At 39.4% G+C, this 19843-nt stretch overlaps 1 protein-coding gene across 2 annotated transcripts in view; it reads left to right on the top strand.

Annotated features, from left to right (window-relative positions):
- Positions 1 to 11611, top strand: part of LOC139116605 (actin-1-like) — a 244120-nt gene extending 232509 nt beyond the window's left edge. The window contains exons 1-6 of one of the 2 annotated variants that reach the window (XM_070679205.1): positions 4520 to 4670; positions 5275 to 5414; positions 9214 to 9453; positions 9880 to 10126; positions 10321 to 10512; positions 10753 to 11611. In XM_070679205.1, the coding sequence (XP_070535306.1) occupies positions 5289 to 5414; positions 9214 to 9453; positions 9880 to 10126; positions 10321 to 10512; positions 10753 to 11078 (1131 nt within the window). In that variant the 5' untranslated portion in view covers positions 4520 to 4670; positions 5275 to 5288 and the 3' untranslated portion in view covers positions 11079 to 11611. Of the gene's footprint in view, positions 1 to 4519; positions 4671 to 5272; positions 5415 to 9213; positions 9454 to 9879; positions 10127 to 10320; positions 10513 to 10752 lie in introns of those variants that run through there. The other variant, XM_070679209.1, reaches the window with a different exon arrangement.
- The last annotated feature ends 8232 nt before the right edge of the window (positions 11612 to 19843 follow it).

Here is a 19843-nt window from a genome sequence, read left to right as displayed (position 1 = left end):
TCCAAGTTTCAACACTAAGACCTTGAATGTTTTCAATAAATGAAGCACATTATTTCCATGACTTGTGAATATTTGATTAATTTTGTTTCGGTCACTCAGTGAGTAGTTTACCTGTCACTAAATTAATTGTTAAGTATAGGCAGGTTGCTTTAGGTGTCGCTTCTTTTTAAGGTAGAACGCGCCTCGGGGACAGATATTCGGACTCTCAAACTTTTACAATTCTTTTCTGATATACCACTTGTGGGGGTTCATTTTAAAGCTCTTGGTGTAAATAACGGTTTACCGGCGTAGTTTTTCGAAATTCGAAAATATTATTTTTCTTCATAGAGTGAACACAGGGATGGCGGCCATTTTGAATTTTAAATATCGGTAAATCTTGGGTTATTTGTTTCTCTAGTACCAAAATTTGCACGTTGACACCCGATTTTTATTCTTGATTTTGAAAGGGAATGGTTGAAAGATTCACTTTAGGGAAATTTGAGCAAAAGTTTAAGTCTTTCACTTTCGAGGCGCAAACTACCTTAAGTGACTCCGTCGATGGTGTAGCCTCAGTTGGCAAGAAAAAAGGGGAACCGAGATTTTTGCTTACAATCTAGAAAACCTCCTAAATAATGTTATGACAGTGTAAAACTAATCGCAGTCATGCAGCATACATGTGGGATAGATACTATTTTTAACAATGAGGACTATCTGATGGAACACCGCCTTGAAAACGGCCATTCCACCACAATGAAAAACTACAACCATGCGGGGTTTTACGGGATTTCTAAAACCACAAAATCAGCCAGAATTCATAATCATTTGACCGAAACTTAAAAGTCGCACCCGAGGTTCCCATTTTGCGGCCGATACAAAAGAAGTAATTAACCGCGCATATTCATGTATTGGTCATATCTGTTGACGCAGTATCCTACAGTAGGTTGCTTGCTGCCACAAACTTGACCTCTCTACACTTGAGCAATTTGCGAGAGCAAATTCAGTGTCGTATTCAGTGTCGCTTGATGGGCAATTGAAAACCACGCAAGCGTGGTACATTACATAACATTTTGCCTCTATACGCATGCTTCTTTTCAATTTCTTTCATTTACAATTGTATCTCCGAGTCCTTCCAAGTTCGCACAAAACACGAGCATAACAGAATAGTGATCCAATCGCATTCCAGGTACTGTCAAGACTTTGCAGACGCCTCAAGGAGTTCACTCAGCTTGTACCTCTTGAACATCAGTTAACATGGTTCTCTACAGAGACTAAACAAACCAGGAAGTCCACCAAACAAAGGAAATAAAAAAGACAGATGCAATCCGAGTTTCCTCAACAAGCGAGTTAAAATCACGTTTTGAAAAAAAATTAAGAGTGAAAAATCGGTCGACAGTCTCAAGACTGTCTTCGGACCCCTATTGTGCTATGAGAACCCTGAGCCCGTATCAACGAAGTTATTATTGGGGTGTCTGATGGGTCGGGAGGAGGATGGGGTTATGGTCATGAAGGTGGATCGCAGACTTTATCCTAATTAGTAATGGAAGCAAGCCTTAGATACTTAGTCACATATACTGTTGGAGGGTCACAGATTGAGTAAGGAAATATCCGTAGTATCTGTTAAAGTGGCGAAAAGCCGTGTTATTTCCCTGGAAAGACAGCTGCCACCCAAACACAATTTACAGGAACAGATGCCCCCGTTCCTTTTCATGTTTTTACGAGAGTTTAGTGAAAAACAACACGCCTGCAGTTGAAGGGAAACAAGGCAGCAAATAAAATACTAAAGATACAGTGGCGGAGAAAGAAAGGTCGACATGGCATAGCGTCGAAATACAGTTCGAGGTTGATTTAATAGGCGGTGAGATTGCAAAACAAACCAGGCAGAGAGTGTAATGGTCCATGTAAATTGAATGACTCTGAATAACTTGAAAGTTTATCAGGACGTCAAAGTCCGGGGTCAAAGTGCTATGTTTTGTGCTAGATATTCTTAAAATGTCAGTTAACAATGCCTGTGACCAAATAAAAAAAAAAGTTGAAAACCAAACATGTTCAGCCTGCTATCATTACTGGAACAAACACTGTTATTATTCTGAACGGTTTACAGTAAAACGAAGAAGCTGATTGTTAAAATGCCAAACAAAAGAAAACGATCCGAATTGAATTTTCTTTCACAGAGGTCAAAGTGTCAACAGATGACTCGTCAAAAGAGGAAGTTGAATTTTGTGAACACAACAAACGCTTACAAATATTACGCATATCGATCCTTAAATCCACGAATATATATTTAGTATCATTCTATTAATCGGGATATTTTCTGATGGTTTTTCGACACGGGACAAGGCCATCTAGAACATCGCCATGACGCGTATACATTTCTCTGTTCTCATCCGACTTCGTTTCAGTTTGGTCGGTAAACTTCAACGGGGAAGTGTTTTCCAGAAATTTACCTCAAACTATTTGATATAAGCGAGCAAATAAGACAGACTGTATCACTAGTTATTAATAATAATAATAATTATCTTTATTCACACCTAGGCCACCGGCCCTTTGTGCCATAATGGTAACAAGCATATACATTGAGATCAAATGTACAGGAGTTACAGAAAAGTTACAACTACATTAAACGGTCGTTTCTTCTTTTAAATGCATGAAATATAAATTTACAAAGATTTCAAATGATGGAATGGTCATCATTCTGCATTAATTGAATAAATTTATCAAGACTAGGAAAATTGTAATAATAGAAAGGTAAGTATACATTTCTGAGATCAGAGTTATTAAAGGTCGTTATATACTGTTCCTTTTGAAAGAAAAAGGCTTAGCGATCAATCTTCCAGATTGGATTAAGTGCAGCACTGCAGCCTGGTTCAGACACACAAACAATGACTGGAACCTCGCCAGTGCCAAATAATCCTCTACGAAAAATAAATATTGTTTTTGTTCTTAGATCATCGTTTGATTTCAGTGACTGTGATTTCTAACCACCAGTGTTTGAATTGTGTCATAACAATAATGAGGCCTTATCCAAACTGGGACCAGGACCGGCGTTGCGCGTCTATATTTTAGGCCGTCTACATTTAAGTCCATTTCAAGTATTATATGTAGGATCCGAATCTCCTCTTAGACCAGGACTAAAGTAATCCGACTCTGGTCCAACACTGATCATCTTAAAGCTGACTTAAAGAACACCGACGTCGACTCAGGTTCAAAACAAATTGTCCAGAGTGAACCCATTGCAGTAACCAAGCTTCAAAACGCATTTATAATCATCAATAGGTAATTTGTGTAAAATCGGGAAAACCTGGATATACTGTAATGTTCTGTATTCCCCTCCCTCTATGACCTTTAATGAAACCTAAAGTTTGGCTCTCCATCTAGCGGTGATCTTGACACCGGTGTATTTGATGGTCAAAATTGATTACGACTGATTGATTCGATCGACTATATATGTAAACGTTCTATGTATGTATGTATGTATGTATGTATGTATGTATGTATGTATGTATGTATGTATGTATGTATGTATGTATGTATGTATGTATGGATGTATGGATGTATGTATCAGATGTATGTATCAGATGTATGCATATGTACCGGTATGTGTTTACGATGCATTCGTCATTTTCATTTTATATCAGATTTTCGATATTACTATGTCTCCTTAATCATCTTTTTTGGGAGTTTTTATACCTGTAACTGTGTCATTACTTATTTTCTCACGTTAACCTAAATATTTTTTCTGGATCTGTTTGCTCTGTACAAGAGTTAATCTGTATGCGAAGCAGATAAAAGACCAAGTTCTTCAAGCATGTATCGTCCTAATTCCCTGTTGACTGTCATCACATTGTGATGCAAACATCGAGGAATAATCTGAGGTAAAAAGTAGCAGCAATGGAAAAACACAATTGGATGTTGTTCTAAACATCACGGGTCGAGTTCTGTGACCATTACGTGGATTCCTTTGACTGCTCCCTTAACATCGGGTGACACTTCCACCTTGGGCGTTGTCAGCTAATCCGACCGCGTACCAGCATTTCTGTGCGGTTATTTTTCCCATGCGTGACAAGTCAAATGACTACGACTGAGGGAAAATGTAATGATTTCAGAACAACCCCCTCTCCAACCTTAAACCCCCCCCCTTTTCGTTGAATACGAGAAGCTATCGTTATTGCAGGTATTGTAGAGTTAGGGTCAATTAACTAGTGAGAGGGTTTGGTCCCCCCCCCCTCGCCGGGGGGCTTTTTTTCAAATGCTGCGTTGCGTCACGGTATTTCCCAGGGCATGACTATTTACAACTTGAAGGTGAACGCATTTACATTATATTTGTTGTTTACAGTCCTAGCTACACTACCCCTTCAAACGTCGGCAAAAAGATAGAACAACTCAAGTTATTGTACCAAAATCGTTTTGCAACACAGAAGGGCGACAATTGAGAATACGTACACAACAGGCATTATAATTACTTGGCCGACGCAGGAAAACAATGGGCTCAGCTTCATTCCTGTGTCAATTCACAATGCGACCTTGCTCTTCGTCGAACAAGCTGCCCACCCCTATTACAAGTATCAAATGATCCGTGCTGGTCCGGGTCGTCTCAAGTCCATATATGGTAAAAATTTTGCTTTCCTTAGGTATTGATAGCAGGCAGCTGGGCTTGAATGCATCATACTGAAATACTTCATCTCACAGTGAAGGTAAGTCTCCCGTTTCTTTGCACAGGGACAGTCATCAGGGTAAGAGAGCGAGTGCATTTTTTCCCTCACCAGGTCAAGAGAACGAGTGCAAGCGATATCTGTCTCGTTCTTCACAGTCCACCTTACCGGCGGCCATCTCATATCATCATACGCCCAGATTAAAATGTTTATTTGGTAGAGAACATCAGCGTAGTAGGTACCACTCCCTAACCAGCATGGTGCAAAACATTCATCATAAACTGTCCACGGCTGTCATTCACAATTTTGCAAAAATAGTGAGATATAGCTCACCATAAACTTTTTTGTGGCACAATTTCGAAGTGTGGCTTATTAAATAGCCGTATTAAATTGACCACGTAATAAACTCTTTTAAGCAATTGAAGGGAAGGCGGAAACATTGAAGACCTAAAACTTCATCCGCAAAAAATCATTGCAATACCACTAGGGACAAAAAAGGCAGTATATCTTGGGTTTAGGTGTTTTACAGATATTCTACAGCTGTTTTCTCGGACTTTTCCATGCAAAATAAATCATGCACACAGATTTGTGGTACCTTTGCTTGAACTAACTCCATCCACTTTTCATTGCACACTTTCAAACGCAGCTAAGCTACTCAACATGTGTGACGAAGACGTTGCTGCCTTGGTTGTGGACAATGGCTCCGGTATGTGCAAAGCCGGTTTCGCCGGAGACGACGCACCCCGTGCTGTTTTTCCTTCAATCGTAGGGCGTCCACGTCACCAGGTGAGGATTTTCTTCGTCGTTGTCATGTTGGCCAATGGAATGCTGTCATTGACCATAGCAACAGCGCGTTTCTTTAATTAATGCACCAAATCCTTTCACCTGTTGAGCTCACATAGCCAGGTCTCATCGTCCAATCACGGGGGTGCATTGTGCATCCATGGTCCGATCAACGCTTACATTCAATTATCTGGTCAATACACAAGTTACATCGCCAAAAGACGAGAGGGGAGAGAGTTGTTGTGTCCTCGGCGTACCAAATCCTCAAATAGAACGATGGTGCGCCACAAACGAGTAGATGGTTATTGTGTGTGCTGGTGAAGTCGTACTCAGTTTTGAATGGTAGAGGTGTGGGGTCCGTTGGGCAACTGAGACAAATCCTTGAACAACTGAAGAGTTCTTGCATAATGGTCAAAAGTCTACAATCATCTTATAACGGCAAGAGACTTAGTCTTAAGTCGAGACTTCGACGAAGATTTAAGGACCCCGTTTTCTGCCGACACGACAGCGCGACCACACCTTGAAAATTGGAGCCTTTCGACCTTGAACGCTGTTGTAATGCAAATGAACAACCCGCAGGATGCACCTGTCCTGTGGACCAAACCATAGACAGTAGAGTCCCGCTTCTACAGTCTATGATCAAACACACCACTCTGTAGGTGGATATTGTCACCTTTCAGTTGACATACCTCAAAAATCGTTAAACTATATATAAAATACTTGCTTTTAAACTTATTAAATTTAATATTTACCTCTATCTAAGTTGTTCTCGTATGAGCCCGAGACTTACTTTAATTCGTATCCTTTTGAGTAATCATACCACTTCAAAGACCGAAAATGTCCACGTGCTAACAAAAGGGGCGCGGCAAAGCACGGTTTAAATGGACCAAGCATTGACGTACTGCTCTATAAGTTATTTTCACTCACTAAGTAAACAATCTATATGCCTGAGATTAATCCATTGACAACAAAACAACGTGAACCTTCAACGTATTGGATTCTATAACCAGGGGCCGTGAATAATAAAATCGCAGGATAAATAAAAGTCATTGCGTTCAGGTGGAGACGGGGGTTAGCATTTACTAGGGTGTACAATCGAGAGGTCTTCCTATTCCTTAACAATGGGGCAACACGAAAAATCTTGAATGAACATATTCGAAATCCAAAGCATGAAGTTACTTAGAACTAATCACGACTTGTAGAAATTACTTCAAACTATGCAACGGCCATGCTAATTTATGTCTATGAACAAGGTAACGACAAAAGAACTCCAAAGTTTACGAAGTCACTTGATCAACACTCCGACGACGGACGCCATCTTGGCCATCGCCATCATTCTCGCGTTTTTCGGCTGTGAGAGATCGCGTCGACGGAAATTGTTCGATTTCACAGTGATTATTGTCCTAACAGTAAAGTAAATGTTGGTGACAAAATTTTCCGTAAAAAGCCATTTTTCTTTCGTTGAACAGCTGGTGAAATTGACTCTTTTGAATTATGAGTTTGCAAGCGTTATTCCGAGAGGGGAAAAGATGGCCTTGCTGGCAAAGTTTTGTTTACACTGAATTCTATCGGTTCTCGATGGGGAAAGAGTTTACCTATCCAGCGCAAATTAGCGCCAAGGAATTTAGGTTACAGGAAGTAAGGGTTGCGTCAGTACCTCTCCACAGTAAGTGAGACTACCCACAATTCCCCTTGATTTGTGTGCTCAGACATTATTTGCTAAAGGCTTCTTCAATTTTATCAGTTTCTTAATAATTTGAAACCTAGAATTTAGTTTAAGGATTATTGGTTAAAACTATGTTCCAAAATTATTGATCATATTTAAAATTCAGGAGTAAATTGAATAAGAATTCGATGTTTGAAGGTGCTAAAAATGGTACACTTGTCAAGGTACAGTTATCAGCAACTAAGATGGTCTCATCATACCACCTGTCAGACATGCAGATTTCCTTTGTCACAAACATTCAAAAAAATCAACACTCTTTCTTTTGCCAACACAGATGCAACTTATTCCTGTTATTCCCTTAGTTTCCTTGAAAATATTGCATATGGCTGTCAAAAATCTATGTTAACAATAACACAAAATTGCTATCTCCTCTGCGGAAAAGGCGTTGATCTTCTCATTATTCACAGTGAGAAATTAGAGAATTATGATTATCAAAACTATGGTCCCAGAATTTTGAAATATTGACCGAGCTGTTCTGTGTACAGAAGAAACTTGCTTCAGTTCAGTGAGTGATCTCCATGTGTACGGATCATGGAGAAATGTGGGTAACCTCACTTACTGTGCAGTCTCTTGATCATCACGCAGTTACAGGTGAACACCTGCCATTAATGAATGAAACAATGGTGTGTATCCATGATACGTTAAACACATACAAAGGGTTAGCATGAGGACAATCTTGCGTCACCGTAGTGGGCTCAATGTTTATCTACCGGTAAAAGTGTTTATTTGACCACAGACTTATTTTTTTTTGCAGTTCTTTTCTCAAATTTCTTAAGAGTGAAGTATAATTTCGTCCTCTGAATCCTTTTTAGTCAAAAGTTTACGACCGATAATAATAATAATAAAATAGTTCTTATCAGCGCATTGTATATAAAATCTCTATGCGCTTTACAAAACCAGGTAAAATACACGTACATAAAAACTTTAACAAAATCAGTTCAGTATAAAGAAATTGAAAGAAAACAAACAAAAAACCCATTAAGAATCGGTAAAAAGAAAAGTTTTAAGCTGAGTTTTAAAAGATCTAATTGATACAGCGGATCTGATTTTAAAAGGAATAGAGTTCCATAATTTTGGACCTGCCACAGAGAAAGCCCGTTCACCGTAAGCAGAGGTTGCAAAACGCGGAATATTTAATGTAGCATTGCGGTTGGATCGCAAAATTCGTGATACATTTTTTTAAAGAAAGGAGTTCAGTGATATACGATGGACATGAATTGTTTAATGCCTTGTAGACAGTGAGCCTACTACCGATGACACTCTATTTCTCATTTGCAAATTCTTCGGAAAGAATTCTGAAAAGTAGCATTTCTAATTACTGTCAAATTGTGGTTATGTTACGTAGTCCAGATTTTTAGGCAGAAATTGACTTCACACCAGGACCTTCATCAAATACAATCATTATTTTGGTAAAACATTATTTTTTCAAAAATTGTTTGGACACCCTACATTTACTTCGATTAGAGCGAGCAGATTTCAGCTTTACTATACGCCAATGTTTCGCCATGGAAACTGTCACGGTCCAAACGGATTGACACTCAACATTCCAATTTTGTTAAATTTTGTGAGTATTTTGAATTTCAGAAACTATTTCTTATGGTTAAAAGAGGATGTACATTTGTTGGTGCGTCTATGTACGTGTCTTGGTGGTCTTATCATACGAGTCTAAAACTTTTGATAAGTTGAACAGTCATGCGTATTCTTAAAGCTCCATAAGCTGTATCTTTTGGCTATTTTTTAGAACTTTTGTTTTGTGGTTTCCTTACACTTTCTGCATTGAATCCCTAAACTGTAATTTAATGCCAAGTATTTAGCATATCAACACAACCTATATGAGTATAATCTCCATTGTTATTGTTGAAAATTGTATTCAAGTCCGGACTAGAATTCATTTGTAAACAATAAACAATGATCACTACACACATACAAGCTCTGTTGACAAAAAATACTCGAAATTTCAGCATGACAAACGGATTAGGGTCAGACAGGGTAGTTGATGTACGGAAGCAGAATACTGAAAAACTTGCCACAAGTTACAGCTTATGTCCCTTTAACGGAGTAATCTTTTTTCACCAGGGTGTCATGGTTGGTATGGGTCAGAAAGACAGCTACGTAGGTGATGAGGCACAGAGCAAGAGAGGTATCCTTACTCTGAAATACCCAATTGAACACGGTATTGTAACCAACTGGGATGATATGGAAAAGATCTGGCATCACACGTTCTACAATGAATTGCGTGTAGCTCCAGAGGAACATCCAGTTCTGCTCACGGAAGCTCCCCTGAACCCTAAGGCCAACAGAGAAAAGATGACACAGGTGACTAACTTGTTAGAATATGAATGCATTAATCTGTGAAATATATCCTCAAGCTTGTTTGAATTTCATAATGTGATGACATGTTAGTGGGGCAAATTTGGCAAGAAACGGTTTTTGGAAATACAAGTATAAGTGTACTAATCAATGTAAAATCCAATGTAACGAATTTCATAAGTATTTTAAAATTTCTTCTTGACACGAAGAGCGAAAAGTTCAATTGATGTACAAATTAATAATTGCAAGATAAAATATCAAATTAAACGTGTGATATTTACCGTAAGAATGGAATAATATTTCCCGTCATGCAATGGGGTTTCTACCATTGTTCTTGGTGAATGTTTTTTATCAAATTTTCTCAAAATCCTTCATAGACCTCGAAATTTACCAGGGACTACAGAACAATTTTTGACTATTTTTTTCTCGCAGATTATGTTTGAAACCTTCAACACACCAGCCATGTATGTAGCTATCCAAGCTGTACTGTCCCTGTATGCCTCTGGTCGTACGACTGGCATTGTCATGGACACTGGTGATGGTGTAACACACACAGTACCAATCTATGAAGGTTATGCCTTGCCCCATGCCATCCTCCGTCTGGATTTGGCTGGTCGTGATCTCACCGACTACCTCATGAAGATCCTGACAGAACGTGGTTATTCATTCACAACCACAGGTATGTAAAGTTACATTAATTCTCCGAAACTGCAATGACATTACATAAATTTTATTCATTGACAAGTACAACTCTGATTACAGAAACACCCAGCAGAAGTTTTGTCATATTCAAAAGGCTCAGACTATAAAAAAAAGTCTTTGATGTCTATATGAGATGTTCTCACAACTTTTTTTTATATTCTTTCCTTGCAGCCGAGAGAGAAATCGTTCGTGACATCAAAGAAAAATTGTGCTATGTAGCTCTAGACTTTGAACAGGAAATGGCCACAGCGGCTGAAAGTTCATCACTAGAAAAGAGCTATGAACTGCCTGATGGTCAGGTGATCACCATTGGAAATGAACGTTTCCGTTGTCCAGAAGCACTCTTCCAACCTGCTTTCTTGGGTAAGTATCTCTCTTTGTATTCTGTCTTTAGGAATTAGAGTCATGTGAGACTTAGCCAGGTGATAGCTGCCTTTCTGTTACTGCAAAACAGATGTCTTTGGTGACAGTTTACCACACAACACTGGCTACCTCCCGTTTGACTCGAGTACGGTTTTGTCACAAGGTGTCGAAGTGTATGAACTTCGAGTACAGTTTCGAGCTGCAACGACAAAAGTAACGATTTTACTTTTTTTGATACAGGTATGGAGTCGTCCGGCATCCATGAGACCACATACAACAGTATCATGAAGTGCGACATTGATATCCGTAAGGATCTGTACGCCAACACAGTTCTTTCTGGTGGTACCAGCATGTACCCAGGTATCGCTGACCGTATGCAGAAGGAAATCACTGCCCTGGCTCCCCAAACCATGAAGATCAAGATCGTTGCCCCACCAGAACGTAAATACTCCGTCTGGATCGGTGGTTCCATCTTAGCTTCACTGTCCACCTTCCAACAGATGTGGATCAGCAAACAGGAATACGATGAATCCGGTCCATCCATTGTCCACAGAAAGTGCTTCTAAGAAAACACCGTGATTGCTTTAAAACTCAACAAGTAACATATGATAATCAGTTTCCAAACGTGCCTGGACACACTGTAATTACTACTTGCCATTTACTTTTTCAAGAACTTTGATACTTGGCCAGTGACCGACATTGGAACGGCTATTGCGCCCATATTCGGTATTCAGCCGTGTTACATGTTTGCATGTACCTTTAATAAGTTTTCTTCCACTGCGGACAACAGTATACGACCAAAGGGTTGGGGTGCCCGGTGCTGCTACTCCTGCCCCAGGTTGACACCTTATATTAGAAAAATTAAAGACTTTAAAAACGTGAAAACTATCATGTGGGCTTTCTTTGAATACATCTCATCATTAAATTAAACAGCGTGGAGAAACTATTCTGGTCATTCTGCAAGTTGTTTAGTGTACATACACCGCAAGATATTGACATTTTCTTTTTGAATTTATACTTTTTTCTGAGGTTAATGTAAGCATGATAAAATGTATTTGTAATATTTTTTTACAAGTCCTTATAAAAGACCCAGATCGTTCTACTGTTTGTGAAGAGTGTTTTTTTCTGAATTGTGTGTGCTGGTGCCCGGTCACTTGATCTCCAGTTGCTCAATTTTTCTCATTTAGTGAGCCCTCTTTTCGCCAGCTAGTGCTTTATCCTACACTCAGGTATGTTAATGCATGGGCATAGGCTTACGTACATGTAAAATCAGTTTGAACATACTTTTTAATCAGACCTGGTCAGAAAATTGTGAAAATTGCCAAAAATATGTTTCGCATTTGATTAAGTTGAAATTTATCATAATATATTACCTAAGTCAGGTCACGTGACCATAATCTGTTATTTTCCCGCCAAAATTGTATATTGCAAATAACTGAATATTCCAACCGCTAAACATCAAAATATTTAAAATATTATGACCAATTAATGTAAAATGGGATGGGAACTTGTGTTAGAACTAGTGGCAGATGCAAAATTATTGAATTTTGAATATTATTTCTTCACAAAAACAAAAAATATAATATTTTTGACGTTTTACATGAATATTTTGAATATCAGAAAGAAGTATAGAGTTTCATGAGTGCCATGTATTTTTGAAAGAATATGATAGATGTTGTTTCCAAACGTGCAAAGAAATCAAGAAAACTTAACGGTTTACGGTTGGAATATTAAAATTAATAAAGACGTAAATTTTGGCGGGAAAATATCAGATTTAGTCACGTGACTCAACTCGTCAAGATTTAGGCAGACATTTTTTGAAAGAATTTAATAATTCCAATAATTAGGCCAAATATCAATCAAATCTGGTGGTTTTTAAAGATAATTGATCATTTTCTTACTTTTGGGCTTGATGGGTACAAACACCCATGCATTAACTTACTTGAGATGAAGAATTAGGTCTGTCACTGAAGCTAGTCTTATTTGATGGTTACGATTCTGGTCGTACAAAAACAAGTCGCCATAAAATTTTGAATGCATGAAATCCTTGTCATTTACGTAACAATGAAATAAGTTTATTCGAGATGAATTAGGTGATGAGAAGTGGTTTGGATTTGGTTGTTTTCACATAGCGCCCATATTGATCTGACAAGTCCCTCCAACGCTGTGATCTGATGGACTTTTGTGACCGTGACGCTCGGTGTAGGTGCAGTACGTTGGGAGTTCGAGTCCGATCGTGAACTTACTGGATTAGATTTGCATAACTTCGGAATACTTGTGAATAGTTTTGTAGATTTCCTGTTTTTGTTTTGGGAGGACGTCGCTCTAAGTGTAAAATTGAGTTCCGCGATTTGTTTGGGGTCTTGTTAATCTATATTCGCTAATCAAATTTACACTGCGTTGACTTCTAGATTGTAGCATGGCGAGTTATAATGCCATGAAACAAAGATTTACATAAGATCACGGGCCAGTTGACACCCTATTTCTGTCACAGGAAATTCCGTGTACACCATACTTTTCGTTACACGACTTGTGTTAAAATACTCAATCGAGAAGTTCAGAGTTCGATGTCTAAAATGTTGTTACTGTGCTCTCAATTAAATTCAGGTGCCCCACTGATTTCTGATTGAGGGCTTTTGTTCGGTTAGTGAAATCCAGTTTGTTGTTGGACATTCAAAGTTGTGTCGCAAATGCACAGTGTTCAGCTTGTCCACTCAGCCGGCCCGTGTGTTTGCAAAGTCAACATTTTTGAATTTTAGTCCGTACTACTGTAAACAATATAAATGCCGAGAGGTTTTAGCTTGGCTAAATACTTTGTATTTAGACATGCCTCGAATAATTAGCAAAAGCTGCACCGTTTGTATGTTACAAAAATAAGAAAATGGTACAGCTATTGTCCCTTTAGCTTTTAATTATGTTCTTCCCTTGAAAGAATATCCGCCAGAAGCACAGGAGAACACAAAATTGAGATCTCGGAATGGCTGCGCACTCTACGCGAATCGACATCTGAAAAGGACTAAGTTAGCAAAAAGAACTGAATGAAAATAAACTGCAACAAACTGACTGGCATAAAAGATCTCAAACGAACAAGAATAAAAAAGATTAGGTGTAGAGTTTTAAAGGGAGAGTGTCGTCGGAACTCTGCTCAAAGTTTGTCAGGGACCCCTACGACCGACGTAAACACTGTATCTAGTGTAAGTTGGCGATTAATGAAAGTTAAAACATGGTTTATAACAATGAAAGTCGTAAAATTTAAATGTTGCAGCTATGTTGACGTGATGTATCTAGATATCATGCATGAAATACATTGTTTGTAAACAAGAAAGTTGCACACGCGCAGTTCCGACGACACCCTCCCTTTAAACTAAATCTGCTCTACATTATCCTAGAATAAAGGTAGCAAGAGACCTTACAAGGAAACAAACTGTGACGCATGAAGGAAAAACAAATTCAGTATATGCGAACTGAACGTGTTAGGCAATGTGACATAGTGCTATGTCCTTATTATTCATGAGCTGTCATTACTATTCATGAGGCCACGTATATCTCTCTGGTCACCACATGCATGTGTACTGGTCTAATGCTCCAGCTGGTCTCCAGTTATAGTCATCAGCCTCTACACTGTACTGTAGTGTCTAGTTGAATAAATTAGCATTTTATATTTCTAGTACTCGCTGCCTCCAGTCTTTTCAATTTACACGAACGAAATCATATTATCGGATAATTGTTGACTTTGCTTAAGTTTGCTGATGACATGGCACTAGTTGCCAGATTAAACGGCGAAGTATCCTTGTCACGCTACTTTCCTGAAATTAATCGCCTGTGTTCATGGTTCAAAGACAGCTTTCTTACTTATAAAAAAAACCCGAAAGAGTTGGTTCTTAATAATGGCAGAAAGCTAGAAAACGCAGAATCTGTTACCATTGACAACCACAGGTTGAAATAGTATCATCATTTTCATATCTAGGGTCCATAGTAGACCAGAAGTTCAGTTTCAAAGAGAATACCAACCGTATTCAAAGCCGCATCACTGAGTGATATGGATCCGCAATATGTAAATTTGTAGGGTATAAATAGGTTACAATGCAGCCGGACTTTCTCGCTCATTTGCAACATTCCTACGTTGCACACATCATGGCTTCGTCGCAACCAGCTGCACCAGCCGCTATGGCATTCGTTGAACAGCACCGGCCAGGCCGGGCGTCTACGGCCCCACAGCCGCCTCCTGCTGCTGCAGCACCCGTTGAAATCCGCAGCCTGTTACTGGTACTGGGATTAATGCGACAGCTAGAGGAGAGCCACAACCAGTCCCAATAAAGGATACCAACCAGGTGAGCTCCTGTGACCAAAACAAAAAACAAAAAACTAAAAACAAACAAACAAACAAAACACAAAACAAAGCGAAAATATTTTTGGTTTTCTTCAATCAAGCAAAAAAAGAAAAAGAAAAAAATCTATTAAATAAGACAAACTTAAAAATATATATATATGTGCACGTGCTTTTGGTACTTTGTTTTATGATGGTAGTTTGGTTTGCTTATAGCTCAGTTATCAATTCACGCAAAAAAAAGATGTCGAATGGCTAGGCTCGTAGTTCATTTCTCTGAACTGTGCTTTGTTTCAGGCGGGCGAGTTAGAAGCACTGAAACTGCAGGTGAAACGACTGCAAGATATAGCAGAGACTGCGTCTGTAGATGATGCTTTGGCAAAAAATTATGGAAATGGCTCACACACCCTCACTGACAACCCGTCAACAGCTACTTAGTGCTTTGCGGGCACTGGTGGATAGGGCTACTGTAGCTGCCCATCCCAAGTTATCCAGATTTAGAGCTGTCCTGGCGCAGTTCGAATCCAACGAATTTGGAAAGGAAGCAGGGAGTCTGTTGGTGTTACTCTTAGGAAACAAGGAGGAGGAAGAGATCGCGGCGAAAGTTACCAAGTTCTTGCGACACTCGCCGCGTCACCCCAGAGTCAACGATATGAGCCATACAACTGACAGAGAAGGAATGTTAATAACATCACCTGCTATGCATGTGGAGAGGTTGGCCATATGGCCAGAGCTTGCCCAACTACTAGTAAAAAGAAGTCTTAGGTTGCGCGTATTTTTGTGATTTGTGTGGCACGATCTTATCATGGTTCACGCACTGATATGTGATTCATTTGAAACTTGACATTGAAGATTTCGTTCGAGAGGATTACTGTAAATTGTGGTTTATTCCCCCTCGTCCTTGTTCCCGATTTCTCCTTGTATATTTTGCCACCTTTACATTGCCGTTATATCCCGAACACAGGGAAGGCCCATGTGGCCCTTTGCATTTATGCAACCTTGCGTTTGCGAGGTCCTGTCTAGGGATTCCCTCGAGCCGAAAAACACGATTTTCTTTTAGTAGCGGTTTTATTTATACTACCCCCTTTAACAAAGTAAATATACAAAAAAAAAAAAATGTAGGTTTCGGGTCGTTCTCATTTTCCTCATACGTACCTTTTAATAATGTTGCAGGGGGTACCACAGTCCTGGGAAAAATTCTCTTCTGAACTTTGGCCAGTTAAGCGTACTACTTACGCATGGGTAACGCTTGAGGGAGTCCCTCAACAGGACCAAAGTGCTCAGTCCCCGGACCCACATGAAGTGGCAGCCGGTTTGTGCAAGGCATCTCCCAGCCTCCTCAAGTTCCGAAACCCTCACGACTTCATAGCTGGGGAAGTACACAGACACCAGACATATGGCGGCAGATGGCTCATGACACTAGCAATCGCGCTCAAATTATGAACTGGATTAGCGAAGGGGCTAACGTGACTCGATATTTTCAGCCTTTTAAGGGAACATTTAAGGGAGTTTTCTACGACGCCCCTACCCCTCCTGCAAACTTTTTTTTGCAAATGCCCCAGCTTGTCAACAATTCATAGATTTTATATCAAGTACGATTAATGACAGAATTCAAACCGGGGCGATATCAGCTGTAGATTGGTCGGGACTGATCCTCCACCGCATATTGTGATGCCTATCACAATAGAGCCTAAAAATTAGCCCCGCATGTGTATCGACATGAGGTACCTTAATCTGTGGATTGTAGATAAACCCTTTAAACTAGATAAATTAATAGAAGTTTCACGTTATCTGAATCAGTATGGTTATCATTTTAAATCCGATGATAAAAGTGGGTACGATCATGTGTTTATCAGAGAGGAGGATCGCACATATTTTGGTTTCCAGTGGGCGGGATACTGGTTTTTTAAATGTATTTGCAATTAAGTGATGCGCCGATCCCTTCGTATGTCCAGTTAACACCGTCGAAGCTTATTTTAAGCTGGCGCAGAGTGTTGAAGTTGATCTGTCAACGGGTTATCTCTTCCGGCCAATCAATTCACATGGCTCTACGGATCAAAAACCTTTCTCATCTCAATTAGCGTATTCCCGACTAAAAACCTACTTACAAGAAGTAGGGATAGATGCAGGTAAAACTCCTCATGGCTGCATAAGTGCTTGCGCTATGTCCCTGGCCATGGAGGGTAATGACCTTCATGCGTTAATGAGCCATGTGGGTTGGCGAGCAGAAGAGACAGCCAAATATTATATGCAACTAGCAAAAGTAACTCAAGTTGGAGCTATAGCAGATAGCTTAATGAGTATAGTGGATAATTTAGACCATAAAGCAGAGGCTTATCAATATATGAACGACCTGGTGGGCTTCTCTAAAGCCTTCCCCAGTAATCATTAATTAGTATATCTGCATTGTATAACGTGGGTGCAGGAAACTACTTTTCTCCGATAAACAAATACTGTTAACTACGTTTTGTTATGAGATAGGGAGGTGTGGTTTCAGATGTTCTTTTTGTGTATCCTATTGTTGCAATGACATATGAAATAAATAAGTCTTCAGGCGAAATACATTTGCATCTATTTTGTGTGCGTACATGTATGTAGGTGAAGGGAGTAGAATTGTGAAATGGATGTGGGGTATGGGAGGTTAAGATTCGGAATGGGTGTGTGTATGATTATAATCTGATACTTTAGAATATATTAAGGAGGCGGGTACATATGTATGAGGCATGGTGTTCACGCCGGGTGAGCCACCCAGAACTTCGACCCAATCCTATAACAATAGGCATATCCTTGAGCGAAGTGATAAGGCTTAAATATTAAGTTGCTTGCCCTGACACGTCGACACGCTACCTAGGTGATCGACAATACCATCATAACCCGGTCACGTCACAGCTTGATTATATTCGCTCAACTGCAAAGTGTACGTATCGCCCTTGCGAGATACCTTGAATCGCCAACCACTTCACTAGTACCATCATAGGCCCTGTTTACCATTGCTCATTGATCAGTCAAGAAAAATATTACTTCAGATCTGCTGCTATAGTTAATTTCTACTCACAGTGCGTTTCACCTAAGTTCCGCAACTCAGCGTACGGACCACATTTCACGTACAAAACAAACGATTAGCTTGGGTATCACGACACATTTCAAAGTCACCGACTTATTGATTAATTACAGTAAACCAGCATGGAGCTGCCGCTCTGTCTGGACTGAGAGATGCACTTGATCTACAATGTAACTGTTTTTACGGTTTCGGCTTCAAGCTAAAATGAATTGAAATACCGCATATATATACTGCATAGAACATCACTGAATATGGATTTTGTTTTGCTTACGCTAGTCCGTAATTCACATTTTATTTTTAGCTTTCACCGTCGTTCGCAGTGATATTTAAAGTAGACTTCGTTTCTTGTGTTGACAACAGATATTTGAGGTTCATATCAGATCTCGAAGTAGACGTATTCGGGGCAAATGTTAATCTGCGAAATGGCAAAATGATGGAATGGCGAAATTACGATTTTTTCCAAATAGCAAAATGAAGAAATAAAGAAACTACACACAGAGAAATTACCTGCCACCTAGAGTATGCTTTATAATCGTCTCCTACTCTTACTAGTACAACATTACCTGTAAAACGCCATGTTGAACATCGCTGAAATTGGCCTCGGAATCAGACTCAATTTCGAGTAACTGAACAAACAGCTGGCATATGTTTTTTTCTAAACTGACCAAAGTCATTTTCTGTCACATGAAAAGTATTTCGACCACAACAAGTTTATTACTGGCATGTGTTTTGCAGTATAAAGATAATGGCTGTATTTTAACATTAACGTGGCACGCCTTTTTTTATATAAACATTTTTTGCAACCACTAGGGGGCGCTGTTATAACATTCGGCGAAATGGCGATTTTTTTGTTGTAGCAAAATGGAGAAATAAAGAAATTAAACCATGAAAATAGAGAGAGAGATGGAGTAACGGAAATAAACCCTGAAAAATATAGAGAGTAACTGGCCGAGTTGATGTCATCCAGGTCACAACCGGGTTCATCGCTCACTCCTCTCTCTACCCCCCCCCCGCCCCCCGGCCTTGCGCCCTCAATTGCTCACACTTGACCTGAGCACATGACCTTCATCAATTTTGAAGATGGAGCCATCGAAGTCTTTCGAAGACGCCTTTGTTTCATTTTTTACGTAAGTAATACTAGAACTTCATCGGTTTAGATTGTCAACATTCTTTGTACATGCATATGCCGCAATGTTCAGCAATGTTTGTACGATCAATTTTCAGTTGTACAAATTTTGTTTTTCACAATCCGATCGTGACCACCCCCTCCCAAGATCTAATGGTCTGTCCCTAAGCCTCGAGGTATACGTGGTTTTGTGCGCTGTCAACTTCCGGGTAAATTTCGCGATCGCGCGATTTCGCCGAATTTATCGTACTTTCGATGCTAAACTTTGATATTGAGAATCAAAACATGTGCAGATTCACTGAATTTGACTTTATTCAGATGAAACTCAGCAGATTTTCTTATCAATTTCCAACCTGCACGGCATACACAAGGGTTTTGGAATCAAGCGTGCAGATTGTAGTTAGCACCCGGGTATTTCGGCTTAACATCGATTATAAAGTATACTCTAGGTGGCAGGTAATTTCTCTATGTGTAGTATCTTTATTTCTTCATTTTGCAATTTGAAAAAAATCGTGATTTCGTCATTTCGCCATTTCGCTATTTCGCAGAGTACCATTAGCCCGTATTCCGGCCCTGGACTTTAACCTTGAAAGGAATGAAGTTCATTCCTTTCAAGGTTAAAGTTCATATTAACGTTTCATTTCACAGAGTTGAGAGCAGAAGCAAACGTAGCCCGTTGAATTATGATCACTTTATTCATGTTCAAAAAATAAACGTTTTGAAGTTATGTTACCGTGTGTGTGTTTTATATAATTTCTGTAATTTTGAGATGAATTGCAGCAAAATATGTGGCTTTTTATTTAGTTTCCTTTGAGAA

This window comes from Ptychodera flava, chromosome 2 (assembly GCF_041260155.1).
Source record: "Ptychodera flava strain L36383 chromosome 2, AS_Pfla_20210202, whole genome shotgun sequence".
Taxonomy (NCBI): Eukaryota; Metazoa; Hemichordata; class Enteropneusta; family Ptychoderidae; genus Ptychodera; species Ptychodera flava.
This window is presented reverse-complemented; position numbering and strand designations above follow the sequence as displayed.